This window comes from Megalops cyprinoides, chromosome 20 (assembly GCF_013368585.1).
Source record: "Megalops cyprinoides isolate fMegCyp1 chromosome 20, fMegCyp1.pri, whole genome shotgun sequence".
Classification (NCBI taxonomy): domain Eukaryota; kingdom Metazoa; phylum Chordata; class Actinopteri; order Elopiformes; family Megalopidae; genus Megalops; species Megalops cyprinoides.
Genome location: NC_050602.1, coordinates 19,363,572 through 19,385,059, shown reverse-complemented (window position 1 = coordinate 19,385,059; position 21,488 = coordinate 19,363,572). Strand labels below are relative to the sequence as shown.

At 46.9% G+C, this 21,488-nt stretch overlaps 2 protein-coding genes across 6 annotated transcripts in view; one reads left to right on the top strand and one right to left on the bottom strand.

The window, feature by feature from the left end:
- The first annotated feature begins 549 nt into the window (after nucleotides 1–549).
- Nucleotides 550–4,996, top strand: LOC118795826 (RNA-binding protein MEX3B-like). Of its 2 annotated transcripts, XM_036554572.1 has the most exons (3): nucleotides 550–611; nucleotides 1,509–1,993; nucleotides 3,440–4,996. In XM_036554572.1, the coding sequence occupies exons 2-3, from the start codon at nucleotides 1,528–1,530 to the stop codon at nucleotides 4,804–4,806; spliced, it is 1,833 nt and encodes a 610-aa protein (XP_036410465.1). In that variant the 5' UTR covers nucleotides 550–611; nucleotides 1,509–1,527; the 3' UTR covers nucleotides 4,807–4,996. The 2 variants fall into 2 exon arrangements, with proteins under 2 accessions (XP_036410465.1, XP_036410464.1); XM_036554571.1 differs by having other exon boundaries at nucleotides 555–1,993.
- Nucleotides 4,997–11,979: 6,983 nt separating this feature from the next.
- Nucleotides 11,980–21,488, bottom strand: part of LOC118795314 (protein unc-13 homolog A-like) — a 50,177-nt gene continuing 40,668 nt past the window's right edge. For all 4 annotated transcript variants that reach the window (XM_036553721.1, XM_036553724.1, XM_036553720.1 and 1 more), the window contains 3 exons: nucleotides 17,568–17,660; nucleotides 17,302–17,461; nucleotides 11,980–16,162 (listed from right to left, as the gene is read on the bottom strand). In XM_036553721.1, the coding sequence (XP_036409614.1) occupies nucleotides 15,871–16,162; nucleotides 17,302–17,461; nucleotides 17,568–17,660 (545 nt within the window). In that variant the 3' untranslated portion in view covers nucleotides 11,980–15,870. The remainder of the gene's footprint in view (nucleotides 16,163–17,301; nucleotides 17,462–17,567; nucleotides 17,661–21,488) is intronic.

Below are 21,488 nucleotides of genomic sequence, written 5' to 3'. Positions count from 1 at the left end.
CCCACTTGAAGAGGGTAGCCCACCGACCGTGGCAGTTACTCAAAAATAACACTGAAATTCACAAATAGCCCGGTAACTTCAGATGTTAACCGGCTAAATGGTTAGCTCGGATCACAGATGGCGAATCTAAATTCTGAAGTGTTTGAAGTGTTGCGCGGTCTGCGCTGAGATGCATTTTCCACGTGGATACCTGCAGTCACGTCGCTTTTCCTACTTTGCAGCAAGGTTACGAACAAATGCCTCAGACATACTCTAGTTCAGTTGTTGAGCTGCCTAGCTAGTTCAACGCTAATGAGATAGCCATTGTAAAATTTATGCGTGTATCATGGAATATCTAAAGTCTCTATCGTGAAATGTGGGAGTGCATTTTAAGTGTATTGGCGGGGAAATTATATCACCGCGTAAAATCAAATTGGTGATGAAGAATAAAAAAACTCGCTCTCCCGTCGGTCAATGCACGCAGAACGTGCCTCCCGGCTGCGTGTAGTTGTACGTGGCCTTTGAACTCATTGTTGTGTTGCAAGTGACGTCAGTGCTGTGTGCGGGGAGACGGGTAGAGCGGCGTGCGCCTGGCGAGACAAAGGCGGCGGACCGGAGAGAGGGAGAAAGAGGTTAGACACAGAGAAATTGTGAGGTCGTTACAACGAAATGCATAGAAAGGGTGCAAATAGATAGATAGGATGGTAGGAAGCTAAAAGCTTTGGAAATCTGCATGAGTTAGACCCAGCGATTCCCCGGTCCTACTCGTGCGTTTTTGAGCTTTTCTCCAACGCCCCCCAAATTACCCAGCTAGCCACTGAGCATCCCTAGCTCAAGACAGAAAAGAAAGAAAGAAACGGATAGAAGGAAAGGGTCGTGACGAGGAGGAAAAGTGAGTGAAAGCTTCCACTAAACAGAAGCTAGTTTAGGGAATTGCTGATAGCCGATTGCCTTGTTAGCGATCGATTCATTTGTTCAGCTCTTAGCCAGCTAAGTATGTTATTCTCAAACAAAGGCGACAACGTGACTAGCTAGCTAACAGGGTTGAGAGGGTTACCATTAGCAAGCGAGCTAGTTAAAACATATCGACTCTTTCTGGTTGACATTGTTTTCCTTTTTCGCTTGGCGAGGTAACTGATTGAAAAGACAAAGAAAGCGCTATTGGTCTTAAGTGGGAACGACTTAGCTTGCTAGCAAGCAAAGATAGTGGCTTCTAATTATGACAGTTATGGGAGGCATTTGAAAGCTCTGCAAACTGCAAGAGGACAGGATGAGATCAAACAACAAACGGGACGAGGACAGGGAAGAGGGACTGGAATAAAAAGTGACGGTACATCAGAGAGGCAGTGTCCCGCAGCACAGGCGGAGCTGGCTAGCTAACTTTGTATGCCTTTCATCTGTGTCGGGACAGTGAACGTGTTTTGTGTTAAAACATTTTTTTTTTGCAGAAAGAGCAGTGCGGGGTGGGGAGGGGAGTTCAGCAACACTGCGTCTCGAGTCTAATGTTTAAACTCGGGGACTATGCCTAGCCCCCTGTTTCACCTAGAGATGATGGAGCACGAGATGGTGAACGGACAGCACAATGGGGTCAGCTTGCCCGGGGATACGGACGCGGAATCGCGGGACGAGGAACACCAGGAGGCGCTCCGCTTTGCATTCGACCAGCTGTCTCTCATGGCTGTTGAGAAGGGGGACTGTGTTACCGGAGGAGCGCTGGTCGACCCCCTAGACGCCCCGAACTCCATCTCCGAGACCTGCAATGGCGTGGGAGGGGGCTACGTTGGCTTGCAAATGCTCGAGCATCCCAATGGCTCTCTCGGATCCCCGACATCCTGCTCCCCGTCCCCGGAGTACTACGGCTCGGGGGGATACCACATGGCCGGCCCGCACTCGCACTCCTCCATGCTGGGGGAACCGAACTCGGCGCTCTGCAGTAGGAAGCGGAGCGTCAACATGACCGAATGTGTGCCCGTGCCCAGCTCGGAGCATGTTGCAGAAATTGTGGGAAGACAAGGTGAGTTGTAGCCAAGTTAAAATGAATAGCATCTGTTTCACTAATTGCCAGTACATTCTTTATGTTGAGTATCAGTTGCCGTTGTGTATTACGCTATACATGTGTATTAAGATGTCCGTGTATTGGTGTGTTGTAGAATTATTTAAAAGTGATATGTTTGAGGTGATCAGCTGCCCCGTTCATTGATGATTGTTGGACTGCTTCAGTTAGCCATATAAAGCTATCTGCTACTACAGCTACTTCCTTTTGTCGTAGTTCCACAGTAACTGTTATTGACGGCTGGAGTTAACGATTAACCAAAGCAGCCAGTGTGTATTGTGTGAGTTTGGTCGTCTTGTCATTGTGGTAGTTATTTGTCTGTATGTCGCGACACGTCGTTAGCGCTTGCTGGTTAACATTAAGAGGACGCCTTTCTTTGTTTGCACGCTGCGGCGCTCAAAAGTTCGAATGCTTATTCACCGCGGCCTACCGCCGATGTGGAGTTAGCATGGCTAATGGCTTGTTACTGAGCTTAATGGCTGCAGCGATTTTGATTTTAGAGTTGTGCTGTTACATTTTTCCACACCGTACATCATTTCTGAAACCTCTTAAACCCGAGCGGTTAGTTTATGTAGGAGATGGGGGGAGGGGCGAGGTAGCCCAGACGGCCAGACAAAGCACTAGATTGTCGGGAGTCTGGACATGTCTAGCTAGCTAAGAGTCCCAAACAAAGGAACCCTACTCGCTGCAGTTAGCCGTGATCGAACTGTTCAGCAAACACTAAAACTATACTTATAGACGGACTTTGTAGCTAAACTGGTATCACAGTTTTCATTTATAGTTGTTATCACTTAAGTTGGGGCTGTTGTGATGTAACAGTTTGGTAGCAGTGCGGCCGATCGCACACTACACGGGCGTGGGGCGGTGTTTTCAGACTGACTAGCCATGCACTTGTGAATGGGATCGCTGTCTCTGATACCACTAAGAGTTATATTTTTTCACTCCGTCTGATCAAACATGAAACGTTTTGTCCATAATTTTGTCGGGTTTGACGTGCCCGGCACTGCTGTGATAGCGTTATTGCATTGTTCCCTTTGTTTGAAAATGCCATGCTTTTCTGCCTTTCACAATGACATCACAGACTCCGCACGCTATTGGTTGGCTGACATGCGCCGTCCATATTTAAAGAAACAGCGCAGTGTCTTGAAGGTAACAATGCGCTGCGCTACAAGAGACTTAAACGCTTTAGTTACTCTTCTTACAGAAGCGACGGTCGGGTCGGAACTGATAGCCTGTTTGCCTCCAGACCTTTCTTCCAGAACACAGTGCAACAGACAGTCTGTAGTGAATAAATATCACTATGACCTCGTAAAACTCCAACCTTTGAATTCAAGAAAGGAGTTGAGTGCGAGTGGTGAAACCTGTGAATCCACAGTCTGAAATCTGTCTTGTCACTCCCGCCTCCAGGCTGTAAGATCAAGGCCCTGCGGGCGAAGACTAACACCTACATAAAGACGCCGGTGCGAGGAGAGGACCCGGTGTTCATCGTGACTGGCCGAAGGGAGGACGTGGAGATGGCCAAGCGGGAGATCCTGTCAGCGGCCGAGCACTTCTCCATGATCCGGGCGTCCCGCTGCAAGGCCGGGGGCGCGGGGGCGGGGCCGGGGGGCGGCGGAAACCTCCCGGGACCCCCTCACCTGCCGGGGCAGACCACCATCCAGGTGCGGGTGCCGTACCGGGTGGTGGGGCTGGTGGTGGGACCCAAGGGCGCCACCATCAAGCGCATCCAGCAGCAGACGCACACTTACATCGTGACGCCAAGCCGCGAGAAGGACCCGGTGTTCGAGGTGACGGGCATGCCGGAGAACGTGGACCGCGCCCGTGAGGAGATCGAGACGCACATCACGCTGCGCACCGGCGCCTTCGTCGACCTGCAGGGCGACAACGACTTCCACAGCAACGGCACCGACGTCAGCCTGGAGGGGCTTGGCTCGCTGGGGCTGGGCGGGGCGCTGTGGTCCAGGGGGGGCCACCCGGCCTCGTCCTCAGCCCTCCCCCTCGCCCTGCGCCACTCGGGCCGCAAGATGGCGCCGGCGTCTTTCCACAATGGCGGCGTGAGCTCGGAGCCGCAGGAGAGCGGCAGCCCCACCAGCCCCTTCAGCACGGGCAGCGGCGGTGGCGCCGGCTTCTCCTTCAGCGGCGACTCGGCGCCCTGCCTGCCCGCGCCGCCGGCAGACGACCTCGGGTTCGAATTCAGCAGCCCCAACATCTGGGGTCCCTTTGTGAACGGCCAGCAGCAGCAGCAGCAGCAACCGCCGCAGCAGCGGCGCAACAGCAGCGTGGTCAGTGGGGGCGTGGCCACGCCCCGCCTGTCGCCCACCCTCCCGTCAGATCCCGCCCTGGAACACCCGCTGGCCCGCCGCGCTCAGAGCGACCCGCTCAGCGCCCTCTCCTGGCTGCAGGCAGGCAGCGCCTCCTTCTCGGGGGGCAGCGGCGGCAGCAGCAGCAGCGGGGGCAGCACCACGGGCTACTCCTCCTGCTCCGCCTCCTCACTGCCTGGGGGGTCTCCCACCGACTCAGAGGGTGGTGGCAGCGGGGTCGGGGTGAGCGCCGGCGTGCTGAGCCGCTTCAAGGCGGCCGGCCTGGCGGGGGCGCCAGTGGGCGCCAGTAGGGACTGCTACGTGTGCTTCGAGAGCGAGGTGACGGCCGCCCTCGTGCCCTGCGGCCACAACCTCTTCTGCATGGACTGCGCCGGCCAGATCTGCCAGTCCTCCGAGCCCGAGTGCCCTGTCTGCCATACCGTGGCCACGCAGTGCATCCGCATCTTCTCATAATGCCCCCCCCCCCCCTACCGAAAACCGCAGGAGTGCCCGGGCGGCGAGACCCGGGGAGCAAAGTTTCAAAGACCCGAACTTCAGTTTCCTGTTCTCCGAACGACAGCTGCACTACGCTGACTGTGAAGAAACGGACGGGGAGCCACCGAGCTGTATTCACGGGAGCGACAGTAATAACCACATGAGAGAGATGACGCTAATACTGACGTTGATTTTAATAATGCTAAATATGATGCAATTGTTACAGACTGCAGAATTTTTTTTTCTCCTAATGAAACAAAGAGAATCTCTGTGAAACAATGCAAGATTGGTTTTCAATGTGGACTTTGGGGAAAGAAACCAGTGTCTTATTTCTTCAGGCATTAATCTTATCTGATGCAGTTTGGTCTGTTTGTGTGTGTGTACATATATATGTGTATATACATATATATACATATATATTTTATTCTGGCTTCAGATCTCTGTGTGCGTTTCACACAGGAGTTCCTTTGAGACTTTTAGTTACTTGGAGGTATTTTTCAATTAAGCAGCAAAGGTCTGGCGCACTTTTTTAACACTTTTTTTAAAAATGTTTAAATTCCTGAGTAGGACGGGGAACAGATTTTTTTGGTTAAATATTTTTTTAAAACAGAGTTTTATCCTGTACAGATGTATTGCATTTTTTCGCATGTTTGGACGGCAATATTCTGGGGAGACCGGAGATTATCACTGAAACGCCACAGAGGAGAGGAGCAAAGTGGACATTGTGTGGTGTGTGATGTCGATCAGTTCTGCCTAATCCAGTAGGTTGTGGCTAGTGAAATTTGCAGGCGCCCCCATAATCTTGTTCACTATCAATGTCTATGTATGAAGTACAATGCTGAAAACTAAAACATAGGATAGACACACAACACATGTCAGACCAAAATATCACAGTATGATTTTTGTGCTGATAAACCCTTAATGGAACAGAACTCATGATATATATTCATTCATATACATATGTGTGAATTATATTGCTAAGGACTGATATCTGATGTAAGGGTTAATGTCCAATATAAGATTTACTTGAGATGGAGATCATTGTAAGTTACTTGATACGATTTCAGTGCCAGAGGTCAATGTTTCAATGCCTTCTCTCCGCACTTGGGTTCTCCGACAGTTTAGGACTGGTCTGGGTTTTGGATTGAGATTTGGTTGAGAAAAGCTGAGCTTTGTCCCTGGTTTGTTTGATCTTTGACCCCTGTGTTTTCCTCTCCCTGGTCATGACAAATGACACCGATGCGTATTACTTTGAGAAGTGGTTTTTGTAATGTATTTGATAGTGAATAATAGGTCACAGTATGGTACATGACACTATCCAGACTCACTGGCTTTTTGTCGCAAGGTTCAGAAAGTGGTGGCGACACCTTAAAACCAGTAGGGGTTCAAATGCATAAATCCTGCTAAAATCAAAGCTGTTATCCTTGCTGTTTTGCGAAGTGTTTTGAGACGGTTTGCTTGTGGCTTCATGTGGGGTCACCCATAGGTTTAACTTTGGTAATATGTTGGACGAGAATCCCGCAAACTGCGTTTCTCTGCTGTGGCATTAGTGACACGGGTATGCTCTTTCTGTGACCTGAAATGCAAGCACACCCTGTGACATTGGAGGGCCCACAGTGAAGAAAATGTGGTATTAGAGTTGGGTTGGCCCTTCTATAATTTGTCTCTCATGAGAGCACCACTCCCAGTTTCATTGGGACTGCGTGAGTAAAACTAGTATTCGTCCTTTTAAAGACGCAGTCAGTCTAGCTGAGTGTATCTACATGTGTCTTGGAATTCGAAAGGGGATATCTTGATTTTAGTACCCTACGTGTTAAGGGGGACATTTGGATTTTTCAAGGGGGCGACTTGAGGCTCCTGGGGGGCACAGCACGTTAAACTCCAGTCTTCCACCCCAGCTCTTTGGAGCCGGCCTTTTGAGACCATCCATCCCGGCTCCTTGTACTCTTCTATAACTTGGGAGACCTGGAATCTTTGGTGCGACAGGGGACTTTTTCAGTGGATGTAGCCCTACAAATATACATCCATCGTGTGAGAAAAGCCATGGCAGACTGTATATCAAGGGCTTCCAACGTCCCTACACTGTCCACTATGTCCAGGGTCATCCTCCCTGCACTGTAACACACAGTCATCGCGATTGGTACCAATAATGTGAATAACACATGAAAAGCAATGTGGCAGCTAGTTCACACAGGGCTTCCAGACACTTGAAGTGTTTCGCTTTCTTTTGTACTTTAAAGAGCTGTGGGACCGTGCTGTCATCCAAGAACAAGAGCTACAGGTTTTCTCTCGTCTTTTCCTTCTTTGCCATCTGACCTCAAAGCAAGGTCAAGAGGACCTCACTAATGTGGTTTTATCAGGAGCCATAAAGCGAGCCCAGACTGTTAACTATAGGTTAAAAACATGTTCACAGTCAAGTTTTTGAAAAAGATCCCCACAAACTGCAGTTTATGCGTGCGGTGCTTCATGGGTCTGGTAGTTTGTACGAGAGGTGGTGAATGAAGGGCCGTCACAGTAAAGTGGGGTTGGGGTTGGAGTTTGAAGGAGAGCCTTTAACATGGGCCTCCGAGGATTAGTGGTTTTTGAACGGTTTGCATGTTTTTGTGCGTGTCGGTGTGATGTGTCCGGTTTGTATTTCTGATTGTGTGTGTTCTAAAACACAGCTCGAGACGAGGTGCAGGATGGCGTGGAGGATGCAGAAATTATTATTTTGTCTTATTTCTTTTCGGCACTCGGACTTTTTGACATTTCCTCCAGTTAAAAAAGGGGGCAAAACGTTTGTGACGTGGGCCTTTAAGTTGATCAGAAGTGCGCAAATTGTTTCTTTATTCTTGATGTGTTTGAGTAGGCCTTTTTAGCTGTTAAATGTGCCCTGTCAGATTTCAGTTTCACCCAGTCTAGTCACACTCTGCCTCCAGATGGTGAGGTCATTTGCAGTAAAATGTTGACAAACTTGATTTCCACAGAGGCACATTCTACTGAAGGTGGAAGGGGTGCAAAAACTTGTTTTTCTTTTTCCCATGGGGTTCTGAACAAATAACCCCTCCCCTCCACACTTCCTGTCCTAGCGTTACCAATGCTGTTTTTATGGGAGTTGTAGTTCCAGTGCTTTTCTTGCGTGTGACCAGTGGTGCCATGTGCAGAAGTACAGCCCAGTTTTCCAAAAAAAAAAGTCCTGGATCTGCCTGTAAAAAGGCCCATCTCTAATGATATGAGTCAAGGGTTTACCAAATGCCCCAAGGAGACAGGGCTCTGGTAATCCTAAACGAGAGCTTTTTCTAAATGTATGCCAGCAGAAATTGTAAAGGTACGAGTATATTTTTAGCTCCCCCCCCCCCCCCCCCAAAAAAAAAAAGGTTTGAAAACAGGGTTTAATAAGGAAAGTTTAGATGGGAGACTGTAGAACAGAGGAAGGCTTTGCAGAGGGATCTGAGGACCCCTTGATTGCCCTCACCTGGATCTCCCTTTCTTCTCTTTAAGTATTCTTATGCAGAACCAAAAGGGTTTTTTCTATAACATGGCTTCAGACCTAACTGTAAATATCCCAAATGCAATCATCAGGACTGTGTGGGTGTACACAAGACTAATGATGAGAAAAGTGTAATATTTTAAATTTATTATTTGTAAGTTCATAATCTGCATGTCTTGAAGCCATCAGGCTGTAGCTAATATAATTCTTTTTCATATTTTATTTTTTACAATTTATTTGCTCACCTGAATATCCCAGATTATAATGTGATCCTTTTATTACGTTTTTTTTGTTTCCTGTGTATAACATGTAGGCAATTTATAACTAAAAATAAGAAAAAAAAGTTTATTGAAGAAATTTTAAAATTGAAATATATTTTATTTGAAAGTTTATGGACCTTTTAACCTTTAGGCAGAATAATTATATATACACACATATATAATTTGAACTGACTTGATGGTTATGAGAAAATGTATCAAGAGTTTTTTTATTTTTTACACTTCTTTAATAAAAACTTTGTTTTCCTTTTTTTACTGGAAGTGAAATTGTGCAACTGGTGTTTCTTGCATGTCTTTTCATTGAGAGTCAGATGTATGCACACAGAGTCATATTGACCTAGCAAGGCTGAATATTCTTCGGTCTTAATGAGTAATTGTAAATATCAGTAATAAAATAACTGATCATGGTAATGTCATGATCTTATTTCATTTATACTTATGTGTGTCACGGTTGCTCGATCCAGGGCTACTTGCATAACCCTTCTGTCATACAAGATGTTTGCACTCAAAATGTTTTACTTTTCAGACATACACCACTTTAGCTTTCCCCCTGAATGACAAGTAAAATTAATAGTCTACAGTATAATTCAAAATGATTTATTTAATGAACTGTCTTCCCATCCATGTATTCACCACCATTGCTTATACATGGAGGTGCATGTCTCTCCTTGCGTTAATATGTTCAACTGTTAATTCAAGTTGCCTTCCAGCCCACCCATAAACCAAGCAGGAACACATGCTGTAGGACATCCCCCTGGCTGTTTAGTCCTGGGTTCGGAGGGCTGCAGCGTCTGCAAGGTCACTCAGCGCTGTTTCTTGATGGCCGCAGTGCCTCCAGGATGCTCCTGGTCCAGAGGTAAGTAACCCTGCTGCAGGTGAACATGTCTGCTGTGGAAGGGGGTGAATGTGTTTCCCCACAGGGCCAGGTGGTGAGGTTGGACGCTATGCTCACTGAGTCAATGCAGGGGGTCAGTAGGGTAGTCTATTGATGCTACTGCACCACTTCATCCATCCAGGACACGTGTCGGGTCAGGTGGTGAGTCATACAGCAGGAAAATCATCCCGCTCACTGAAACCTTTCCAGTGGTTCAGACTACTGAATGTCTGCAGCAATACCTCCAGCGGTGGATGGTGGACACTCACGTTTCTGAGCTTTGGCATTCCTGCTGCATGTGGCAGAACACACACCTCAATGTCTCAATGTCTCCTGAACTGTTTGGTATTGTGAAATAACATCAAAAATGATGGAAAGTTTACTGTGCAGTGTGTGCTAGCCTTTAGATGTCAACAAAAAATGTGATGTGACCTGCCTCCGGTAACTACCAATGTATGTACTATGGAATGTTGACACTGATCTTGGGTTAGTGCCTGGAGGCAGAATGTAATTGCACCAGTTGTACTCTTGCACCTGATTTTCTTGCAGTTGAATTCTCAGGAAAGGTGTGGGCTTTGTCACTTTGTGAAGCTGTGCCGTATCACAGTGGTGAAAGCCAGGATCGCACATCACATTACACTACATTACATTCATTGAGCAGGTGGTCTTATCCAGAGCGACTTTCAGCAACATAGAACACAAGTGCATCCATTCACATTGAATAAGCAACAGTGTCATACCAGGCTAACAACACTACCAGAACAGTGAGCAAGCGCAAAGCACTATTCAAGCGCTACCCCAAATTAACTTAATTAACTAAATTAACAACCTGACTAGACAAGAGAAGCCAGGTATACTACCAAACATCGGTCACTAGATCGCATAATCTAAAACACATGGCAATACTACACGTAAAATAAACAGCCAAGTTCTACAAGTAGGTCAGAAGATGGCCAGTGATGTGGGCTGAGAGAGTTGACAGCTGGTTTTATTACTGGTGTTAAGGCTGAGCTTCATGAATGTTAATGGGTGCAATTGTTCACTAACTTGTCAGAACCAGTTGTACAAATCTCCATATAAAAACCACTATGATTGGTTAAAAATCAGTCACCGATGCCACATAACACACTCTTCTGTCAATTTGGGCTCGGTTCTGGCTTTATAATGGAAGTTATAGCAACGCTAATAATGATGTAAGCTGGTTGTCTCACTGGAGTTAACTCTTTCCCTAGTGGTTAGTACCATCTGCGCTGATGAACAGTTGCATGCATGAGCTTAACAACACATAATCAATGCCATTTGTCAAGGCTAAAAGCGCAAATTTGGCCTCTGTTATAGTAAATGCCATATAATTTCTGTTGTAAATAACCAATTAAATAACAACTACCTATTTAACATTTTATTAACGGTAATGAAAGGTGTAATTAAGGCTTTATCAGCATCATATATAATTCGCTCAATGTTTTTAAGTGCTTAAAAATCATCAATTATCCATTTTACCGAGAATAGAGTGTAGTTAGGAGCTTATGTTATATTGTCTATTAAATTGTCATCTTTACAGCTTTATTACAACACAAGTGAAGTATGACATGCTTGTTTTATATCTTAACTCGCTGCTGTTTTCTGTCTTCTTGAGTCTTGAATTCTTGGTGTTCATGACAAGAGCAGAAAGGCTCTGAATGTTAAATGATGACTGTACCATAAGGTACCACATTTGGATGCCCTCTGGATGAGCAAATCATTTTTTGGGATTAACGTAATACCCTAGTATACTTTAGGGCCTTACTGTGTATGGCGACGTGAATTTTCTACCCTGTGGTTTTCTCCTTCTTTTTGTTTCCAACTAATGTGATCAGATGGGAAGTTTAATCTGTATTTTAAAACGCATGTGTTTCACATGCATTTCAGCTATTTGGCACAGGGGGGCAGTAGACTACAGGCCAAAATAGGCAATTTGCATAGTTGCACAACACTGGAAAAGCACAGGCTCTCAAACAGCAAGTCTTGCCTAGATGAGGATTTAGGGTGAAACCAATGAGGAAGACTTTGAGCAATATTTTACAACAAACATTACCTATGGGATGTGAAGGCTTTAATTAGAAATGGGGGAGTATTTTTATAGCAGGTCTGGACTTCATCTTCCAGGAGTGCTCTAGTCTATTGAAAAATAGGTAGGACATTGTGTGGGGGGATGTTGGTCTCATCAGTCTTTGAGCAGCTTCTGGTTTGATCATTTAAAAATGCACAAGAAACTGCCAAGATAATCTTTATATATTTTCTTTAATTGGAAGCAGAACCACAGTGATACTGCATTCTCCCATCTCCATCCCCAAGAAGATCAATCATAATGATTAAAAAAAAAATTATAAACATTATCAGTATAAAAAATCCTCTCTCATGCTAGTGTTTCGTACACACATACATATCCGTGTTATTTATATATTCACAAGCCTTTGAAAAATAAAAGTTATAATTACACAAATATTGAAATAAAAAAACTAAACTTAAAAAAACAATAGTCAACAGCTGGCAAATAACATCAAAAAGACACGTGCTGGCACAAGACAGATGTTTCCCATCATGCACTTCTTTATATTTACAGAGTGGGTGTCGCTGTGTCTCTGCAAGGGGGTGCGTCGGTAAGCATGCATGCCTGTGTGATCCTCCTAGTTTTTCTTCTTTTTTCTTTTTTTTTGCCGTTTTGTGCTTCTGTGTGTTTGTGAACATGTGTCAGCGATTATAGGCTAGGCAGGACAGGAGTTGAGGGACGAGGGATGCTGAAATAATCTCGCTTTCAGTGGCGTTTCACACTTTCACACTTTCTGCCACACCTGTTACACCCACATTGCCCACATCGTTCCCCCCCACAGTCCATAATCCTGTGCAGTGAAGGCGGCTGATTTGTGTGATGTTCCCACGGCGACGCTGTTTCGGGGCAGGCGGATGCACGTCTCTCCCCAAAGCGCTCCGCCAGCCTCTCCACGGCTGGCCAGTGACATTCAGCTGTCACCTCTTATTTGGTAGATCTCTTGTACACACAACGTCCGTAGCAACACTTGGGAATTGTTCAATGTCATCACCAACAGTAAAACAAACAGGATGTTTCTCCTGCTCTCCTGCTCTCCTGCTCCTCGCCTCCTTCATGCTCTTTCTCTTGTCTTTAACTCGTGCCGCTCAGGGAGTCGGCCGTCTCCGAACTGCAGGCACGTGACTGTACGAACATTTTGTGCTGATATAAAAACACACTGTAAACATTTCAAGACCGTTACAGACTGTTCGGGTACAGACTGCTCTAATTAGCTCAGGTTTTTTTTTTTTTCTTCTAAACTACATGCATAGAGTTCGCTTGTGGAGAAAGAGAGTGACAGAGAAATGAGACATTCACAGATTTCATCGTGGATGGACGGAGGGGGAGGGACTGCTTGATTAATCTGATTTGATTTAGCACAGCACTCTTAGGCAGACTTATTACAGAGGCCCTCAGAGGAAACACTACACAGAAATAATGTCAGTTATAACAGATATGGCTTGAAAGGAAAAGCAATGATAGTCAACAGAGGAATCGATACTGAGACTGATGGCATCCGATTATTGAATCTCCTGTAATCAGGGTGACACTTGCTCTCCAGCCAACAAGCAAAAGCATGGACAATTGTCAGTGTGACTCCCAAAAAGAGTTAACCTGGTCCAGTAGGGCTAATTTGGTTCAGTTAGTACAATCATTCTTAGACAAAAGGCCAGAGAGATGCAATGGAGCAAGGCCTGTGAAATGGAAGAGACTTCTATCATTTCAGCAAGGAGAAGTATTAACATAGAGCCAGCATTCTAAAAAAAAAGGCACCTAGCAAGGATGGTTCTATGAGAATGGCAGGGAAAGTCTTTGCTTGGATGCACTAAGGATTTGTAAGATTGCTTGGTGTGTGACTTGCACATCTAACCAGTGAACCCGGGACTTCATTTTCAAATACTGACATTGATTTTCATGTATCATACATCATCATGTTAGTTCCATGCTCTAATTGTTAACAGATGATTTGGTGAATGTAATACATACTGACCACTTCACAAACAGCAGTCTGGGTGTCCTTTAACAGTTTCTGCGCTCAGCTCTCGGGCTGTGCTCACTGGCTTGATGGACACGACGTCAGCCACTCCAGTCTAAATGATTTGACCGTCATTATAAGACAACGCAGAAGTTTAGTTTGGCATGATGTTCGCTGGCTCTGTTGTTGCACCAGGAGCACCTATGCTCACCGCGCAAGTTTGCTGTGCTCCCAGTTATGCAACACTTAATGAGTGACTGAAAATCACCCTGGGGTGATCCCCACAACACTGTAATGTGTGTGTGTTTTTTTTTTTTTTGTACGAGTAACGCTGGAATGAAATGCCTTTGTTATGACTCCGATTTGGTTGCAGACTAGGTATTGAGCACAACTGGGGACCTCAGCACATGAATCCACGAACGACAGAGCAGTCAGTCCTTGATCTGTCTGTCAGTCCCCTGTGTAACAATGGAAATGGATGTTCTCTGTATTTGAGAGCAGAGCAAGAACCACACTAGGGCCCTACTTTCAAGTCCCTGTGCTCTGACTGTGGGGTTCTGTGGGTGGTGAGCTTGGTCTCAAACAATAGCCAGCATGTCCCCAGTTGTAGTTCTCCCTCACGGCCAGCAGGGGGACTGTTCTTTGTGCTTTCCCAGGATACAAGAGGGGAAATGGAAATGCTCTCTTAGTTAACATCCTATTCCTGCTGCTGCTTCTTTTTATTTTAATCTATGTCAAGAGACTGTCTCTACAAAACACTGACAGTATCTAACGAATGTGTCGCTTTCAAAGGCAATAGTTTTGACCCTCCCCATTTCAACTGCAATGGCTCTGCAAAGCACAATGTGAGGGTCTGTAGTGCTTGTAGTGGAATGTGTTCTTTTAAAAACAATCATATGTCCTCAAACTAGGTTCCATTCCCCTCTGAGTAAAAGACACTTTGGCATTTCACAAAATAACTACCTAACTAAATGACTAAGCATTCTTGCACTTTGTGTTCACCATCTTAGAAGGAGATTCCCAGCTGTACGTAGAGTGGGTGTGTGCAGCATACACACGTGTACACACACGACCACCGGCAACAGGCCTGTACTAGGCTCTGTGTAACAGTAAGCAAGGGCAAATCTGATTCATCACAGTGCTTTGAGGCTTGGCTTCATCATGCTCTATGTACAGTGTCTAGGGGGACCAGATGGACAGGAGGCCTGTAGGGGTGCAATAGTATGCATCTGCCCCCTCTTTCTCCTTAGTTTTGACATGTCTTCTACATTAAGTGAATGGGCAGGGGGCCTTTTCTTCCCCGGCTTTAGAGTTCAGGGTGAGGTCTGTGCCAAACTGAACCAGACCACCTCTCTGTGGTGCCACTTAAAAGCCTCTGTGACCTTGGTCCTCCTCAGTTCAGCCCCAGACCTAGACCTAATCCTTGATTAATGTAAGCCTCCAGTGAGACCACCAAAAGTCCTGCCCCAGGAGAAGATGGGGGCAGCGCTTGGACAGGGAAGCACCGGCAGGTGTGGGAAAAGCGCAGAGGTTTTCAGTAAAGCTACATGCACAGAGGATTCTATAGCGTGCATCAGTCAGTGGGAGAAGCAGGCAGGTAACCAGGCGACGGGGCAGGCAGCAGAGAGTAGTGAAAAGAGGAGGAGGAGGGGCTTTTTAGACCTTGCTGAATGAGTGCCATTCAGCCATGTTGTCTTTCTTTCCATCATAGATTTTTTTTATAGTTGCTTTTTTTATAAAAAAGGTCTCCTTTGTAAACAGAAAACATGGTAGATGTAACTACAGTAATGACATGGGTGTACATGTGTGTGTGTGTGTGTGTGAGTGAGAGTGAGAGTGTGTGTGTGTGTGTGAGAGAGTGCGTGTGTGGAGGAACTGCCGTGCATGCCATGTTTGTCTGTCTGTCAGTGTGTGTTGGCTGGTTGTAGACGTGTGTGCAGAGGGTATCTCTGAATACATTCATTCGTGGGAAAAGCACGTCTTCCGTTGTTACTGTTAAGGATGGGGTGGACACAATGAATACTCACATCCTTGCGAACCCCGAGCAAAACAATCAGTGCTTATACGTTTAACAAGGGGGGCAGAAGCTATATCCTATTGCTGTTTCTGAGGAGACATTACTGCACAACAGAGCAGTGTGTGTTTCAGGCAGGGAGAATAAGAGAGGCAACTGTAGGTATGGCAACTTATTCTCCACAATGAGGTCGTATTGTGTATGTATTGCGGTATTATGCTTCAATGTTTGTGTATGTGTGTGTGTATGTATGCGTAGGTATGTGTGTGTGTGCATGCGTGCGTTTGTGTGAGTGCGAGCGTCCGTGCTCGGAGATGCAGTGGACACGCTCAGCCAGCAGGGGGCGCCGTGCTCCCCTCGCCCTCTTAGCTCCCCCTGCCTTCCTCCGGGGAGCGCTGGTCGGACTTGAGCTTGACGAACTCCTTGGCCACCTCGTCGTTGTTGCGCTGGGACAGGATGCGCAGCACGGTCAGGCCCGTCTCGTCCATGTGGATCCTCTTCCCCAGAGGCAGCCAGCAGGCCACGCTGCCCCGGGACGCCATCTCCTTCAGCTGCATCACCGCCATGCCCACCGTGCGGTCCTCCCGCGCGAAGCAGTAGTCCTTCACGCACACCTGAAGCTCGTAGCACTCCGGCCCGGCCTCGTTGCTCAGAGTGCTGAAGGGGAGGACAGAGGAGGCAGGAGGAGGAGAGGTGGGTAACACCACGGCATCAGGCACACATATTTTACATGTAGCTTATCACACAGCTGTTATGGATGTTATGTATTACAGATGCTATCTGAATATATGCTCTCAATTAACTGGGGTGGGAGTGTGGCATAGTGGAGGAGCTGGGTTTGTAACCGAACGGTTGCTGGTTTGATTCCTCACTGGAGCACTGCTGCTGTGCCCTTGGGGAAGGTACTTAACCCAGAATTGCCTCAGTAAATATCCAGCTGTACAAATGGATAGCATGTAAAAATTGTAATCTATGTACAGTAAGTCACTGAGCTGGTATAAGAGCTGGTGTAATTTCAGGTGAAGACCTGTAACATACTCAAGAGAGCATCAGGAGTGGTTCAACTAGGCCTCAATCCAACAACTTACTGGGTAAGTTTCCCAATTGTAATGCTATGCCGCCACACTGCCACGGTAAATACAGCTTGATTCTAAAGTAAAGTATGAAAAATAAGGCACGCATAAAGTTGTTTTTCTCCTATCTCCTTGTAGGGAATAAATACTTGAAGGAGATCTCTTAGAGTTGTTCTCTGTTTTGATAAGCGTCACTGTTTTGATAGCTACTTTTATGATAAATGAGGAGCTGGTGTTGATTTAAGGTGCTGCAACAGCACGGCAGACATAGCAGACTGAAACTGCTGCTTATTGCAGCGCTGGCTTTGGGTAAAAATTAGGCACCCAATCACACTGACAGCTTTACTGACAAAGCAATACACAGATCTGATCCATACTGTGACAGACAGCTTGTTAGTACAGTTGACCATGAACATATTTCTTTGGAATTTAATTACAGACTCGCAGTTGCTGAATAATTCACTTTTTTCACCTGGAGTAATGCTTTTACAAATTCGACACTTCGCACAAATTTGACACTGCCAGGGAGATTTTAAAACTCTGCGAATGAGATTATGATTTAAACGACAATCCTTGTTTTCCCCCAGAGAAAGAGACAATCCAGTGCCAGCTTTCTGAACACAAAGGAAAAACAGGGCTTTAATTAGACTCCCTGGAATGAACAGCTTGTGCATAACATGCAGTAATGCAGGCCTAGGGGCCAGGGAGGTGGCACACACTCACTATGCGAAGGTCTCGTTGAACTTTGGGGCCCAGCTGTTGTTCTTGGACTTGGTGGCAAACTTCCTCTTCCTGTCGCTGAGGTGAGGGCCGATGATGTAGACCTCCACGAAGGGCCGGAAAATCCCAGAGGTCTGCCACTGCAGGTCGTTGGCTGCAACCACTGAGGAAGAAAGGGGGGGTGGGGTCAGAGTCTGACACGGCACCATGGAGTGATGATCCGGTGGGTAGGGGAGGGGGGTGGTAGTCGTGGTGATGATGTTGCTCACCTTTCACAGTGACCTTGTGCTCTCCAGTGTTGGGGTGTGTGAAGATCTCCACATGGATGGACACCTCCCCGACCGCGTCGTCCACTCCAGAACCTGGGAATCAAAGGGCAAAGGTCATGTGCATCTGCTCGGCGTAGCTGTCTGGAGTCTTGATGCTGGTTTGGGCCCACCCAATCAGGATGCCTTGTTTCTATTACTCTCCACTCTGACTGGACAGGAAGATTCAATGCTCCAGCACAGAGGTGCTCTCAGATGGCATTTAAGATATAAGTGCAAACAAGCTGAGAGGGCTTGAGACAAGGCATTCTGTGGTGTGATTGGCTCGTGCAAAGGATCATTCCAAGGTTATAGCCAAAAGTGAGATGTGGTGAAAATTTCCTCCTGGGCTAGCATTAGCATGCGAAATCCATAATAAAATTCCTTTTATCTGCAGCAGTGTGGGCACTATATTAGCCACTGCTGCTCTACACTGCAGCTCAAGACAAGCAGAGATGTTCTTAGAATGAAAACTACCAGCAGAACATCCACAGCCGCAGGGTACGACTAGCTGGGAGCAGAGGGAAGGACGTGGCCGGTGGTGGCCGCTTTCAGCAAGATTTCACTCTCTGGTTCATCTCGGAGAGCCGAAATCCTCATGCTGGGATGCATGCGGTCAAACCTATGCCTTGGGTCCCCATTCCCCGAATCAGCAAGCAGCCCTGAGTCTCCGAGCTGGGCTGTATGGTCTGGTCGAGGCTGTACAGAACCTGTACTAGAACCTCAGCCAAGCAATTCACATGACCAAAGCCAAGCAGGCATCATGGGAACTAGAGTACCTTAGTGCATTGGGTACCCTGCACCTTTCTCAGACACATCACCCCACATCACATAGTTTACAATGACCACGTAACACACGTGCCTTACTGGAACTTTACCTGATTGATGGGTTTTACGGGGATAATTTATAAATTCCCTGTCTTGCTTATCAAACACTTCCCCTTGGTTTTGATTTTTTCCTTTAAGCTCCTTGTGTGTATTGCATTGCTAGACACTTTCTGCTGTGGCCTGATCAATTCCGATCTTATAGATCATCGTCTGGCGCCATGTGAACACTAAGATATGGTATAACAGTGCTCTTATGGATCATGCTAGGCTCTAAGTGCATGTCAGGTAGGTAGGTTGCTCTTTAGGTCATTAGGCACTATATGTAGTTTAAAACACTGCTTATGCATATCCTTTTTGCATGGTACTTCAGATTGATACCTTTATATTATGCCATTGCCTATTCTGTACTGATCTTTATGTTCCTCCTCTTCATGTCTTATATATTTATTGTATGGTCTTGAAAGTCCTGCTGAATAAGAGCATCTGCCAAATAAATTCACATTCATTTTATTATTATTAGCTATTCATTTTGTCATTATTTTTGTCATGATTGGTAACTTGTATGGGGTTATGTCCTTGTTGCCACTGGATGCTTCTAGTTCAGGAGCATGCAGGGGTGCCCAGCAGGGGGCTCCACTCAGGCATCAGCTCAGTTTGTCACGGGGGCGGGTGGGGTCAGGGGGAATGGGTTGATTTTTTTGGGGTTGGAGTGTTTGAGATTCTGGGATGCTGGTGCACCCCTCAACTGTAGAGCATCAGTACAGATCATGGTATGGTTTCAGTTGCTGTGACCATTTCCACTAACGACTGTTTCCTTCACTGACGATGGTATGCGGCAGTGTTGCTTAATGTTCTCTTTTTTTTTTAACCAAATCATTTATCATCATCATTATCCTCCGACGATCAAACAGTAACACAGCGCTTCAGAGACCGCAGCAATGACCGCAACGCAGAGGTAGAACAAAATGATAAATTGTCTCGGGGGGCACAGCGTGTCTCTGGAGGGAGGGGTCTGTCTGGGGATGATGATAAATAGAGAACAGCAGGGGTGGGGTGGGACAGAACAGGGCGGGGCAGGGTGACGGGGGCAGCCACTCTTCCTATCGCTCCATCTCCTGATTAAAGTCTCTCAAAAGAAACGATCGAGCACAGATCCAATCCCATAATGCAAAGCAGAGCTGTAAACGGTGATATAAAGTGAGTGCGGGGCACGAGGCGAAGCCTCCGTGTGTCGGTTATACAACCCCCCCTATTAATAAACATCAGCCCCAACAAATGGGCCCCTGTCCGAGCTCCGTGCCCTGCGCTAATGAATTGAAAAGGGCTTGTTCCGGGACATCCAGGACCTGGTGCCAGTGCGAGACGGGCGTCCCATCAGAGTGCCTGACTAAAAGGCCGTAATCCCGTAATTGATGGTAATTCTAATAAAACAGGCTGTTTACACTTGGCAAATACGCGGAACGAGGGCCGTAATGCAGGGGGAGAGCTTCCGGCCAGCTCTGGCCGCGGCATCGCGCGGCGTTTAATAAATCGTCCTCTCGTTCAGGCGTTCATTAAGAGAGTGGATGAGTAACGCAGCCGGGGGGCACAGCCGACTGGAACTCTGCAGTCCCGGAGAGCTCTCTGACAGGAGTGCATCAGCGCAGGACTCAAAGGTACAACAGATGCAAACCTCGCTGGCCGTTCCTTGTGATTAGTGTACTGATTTGAGAATGCCTGATTACTTTAAGGGCACTTCGGTGAGTTCATCTTACTGTAAGTGCCCTGTCACTTCAGCCGTGGTGGGAGCGGCTGGGTGGAGGCGAACAGGACAAGATTGGGGGGTGGGGAGGGGGGGCAGGGTGTACGGAGGGGAGGGGTCTGCAGCCCCTTCAGACAAATGGAGCCAGTTAATATTATCAACCTCAACATTCCGTTATATCCGAGTCTTCAAGACCTTCCAAGAGGCACACTCATATAAAAGTTCCCACCTACCCACACACACATACACACACACACACACACACACACACACATGCACACACCTTCACGCAAGCCTACATGCGCAGGCAAACACATGCGCACACACCCTCTCTCCACGCGAGGTGTGTGGCGGTGTGTGTTGTACATGTGCACATGCTGGTGTGTTGCGGGACTTCCTGTTTTTGGGGATACAGGGCATCTGCACACATACCCTTCTCTGGGTACACATCCTCACTATGGGTGTACCTCACCCCTTTCCCTCCGTGAACTAGTGGACAGAGGGGAACAAGAGGAGAGGCAGAGAGAGAGAGAGAGAGAGAAAGAAAAAACACAGAACAGAAAAAAGGACAAATGAGGGAACACAGAGATATGCAGTGACAGACAGAAGCAGTCAGTTCACCTACTGCATCCAAACGACATACTGCACAGGAGGATTACCAAGTGCCTGGTACATATTGTGAAAAGTAGGCAGGATGGCAGGATGTAGGCAATTTTTGCTGTGTCTCTGTTAGTCTGGCCATGCATATGTGTTATATAATACACATATTAAAGTTATTTCTTAGACCACATTTGGTCTGCGGATATTACTGTAATTGTCATTATTTGCATGTACAGGTCTCCAGTGTTACCCTGCATTATCCGCTGCATACAGCTTGCTGCGTTCCACTAACTGGATGTGCTCTTATCCTGCTTTCTCATTGGCTGACTGTGGGCCGTGTAATGTCACACTTACACAAACCAGACGCTATCAATCCTGCTTCCATAAGCTGTATTTTGGCAAATGGCACTGGCCATGTCAACCTGACTGAACTAACTTTGATAACTGCCTACATGACTACCACGTCAGACTGAGTCTGCTCGGCGCGTCAAGGCCTTCAGACTGTCATCGCAAACAGACAGGCAGATAGAGACAGCGTGAGGTGACCGTCGTTTAGCAGTGCAAAAGTACACACATGATTTCCCGCTGATGAACGGCACCAACGCCAAAAAACATTAAGAACCAGAGAGAGAGAGAGAGAGAGAGAGAGAGAGAGACGCAGAGACAGACAGACAGATGGCAATGGGGAGAGACAAAATAAGATACAGAGAGCAAAC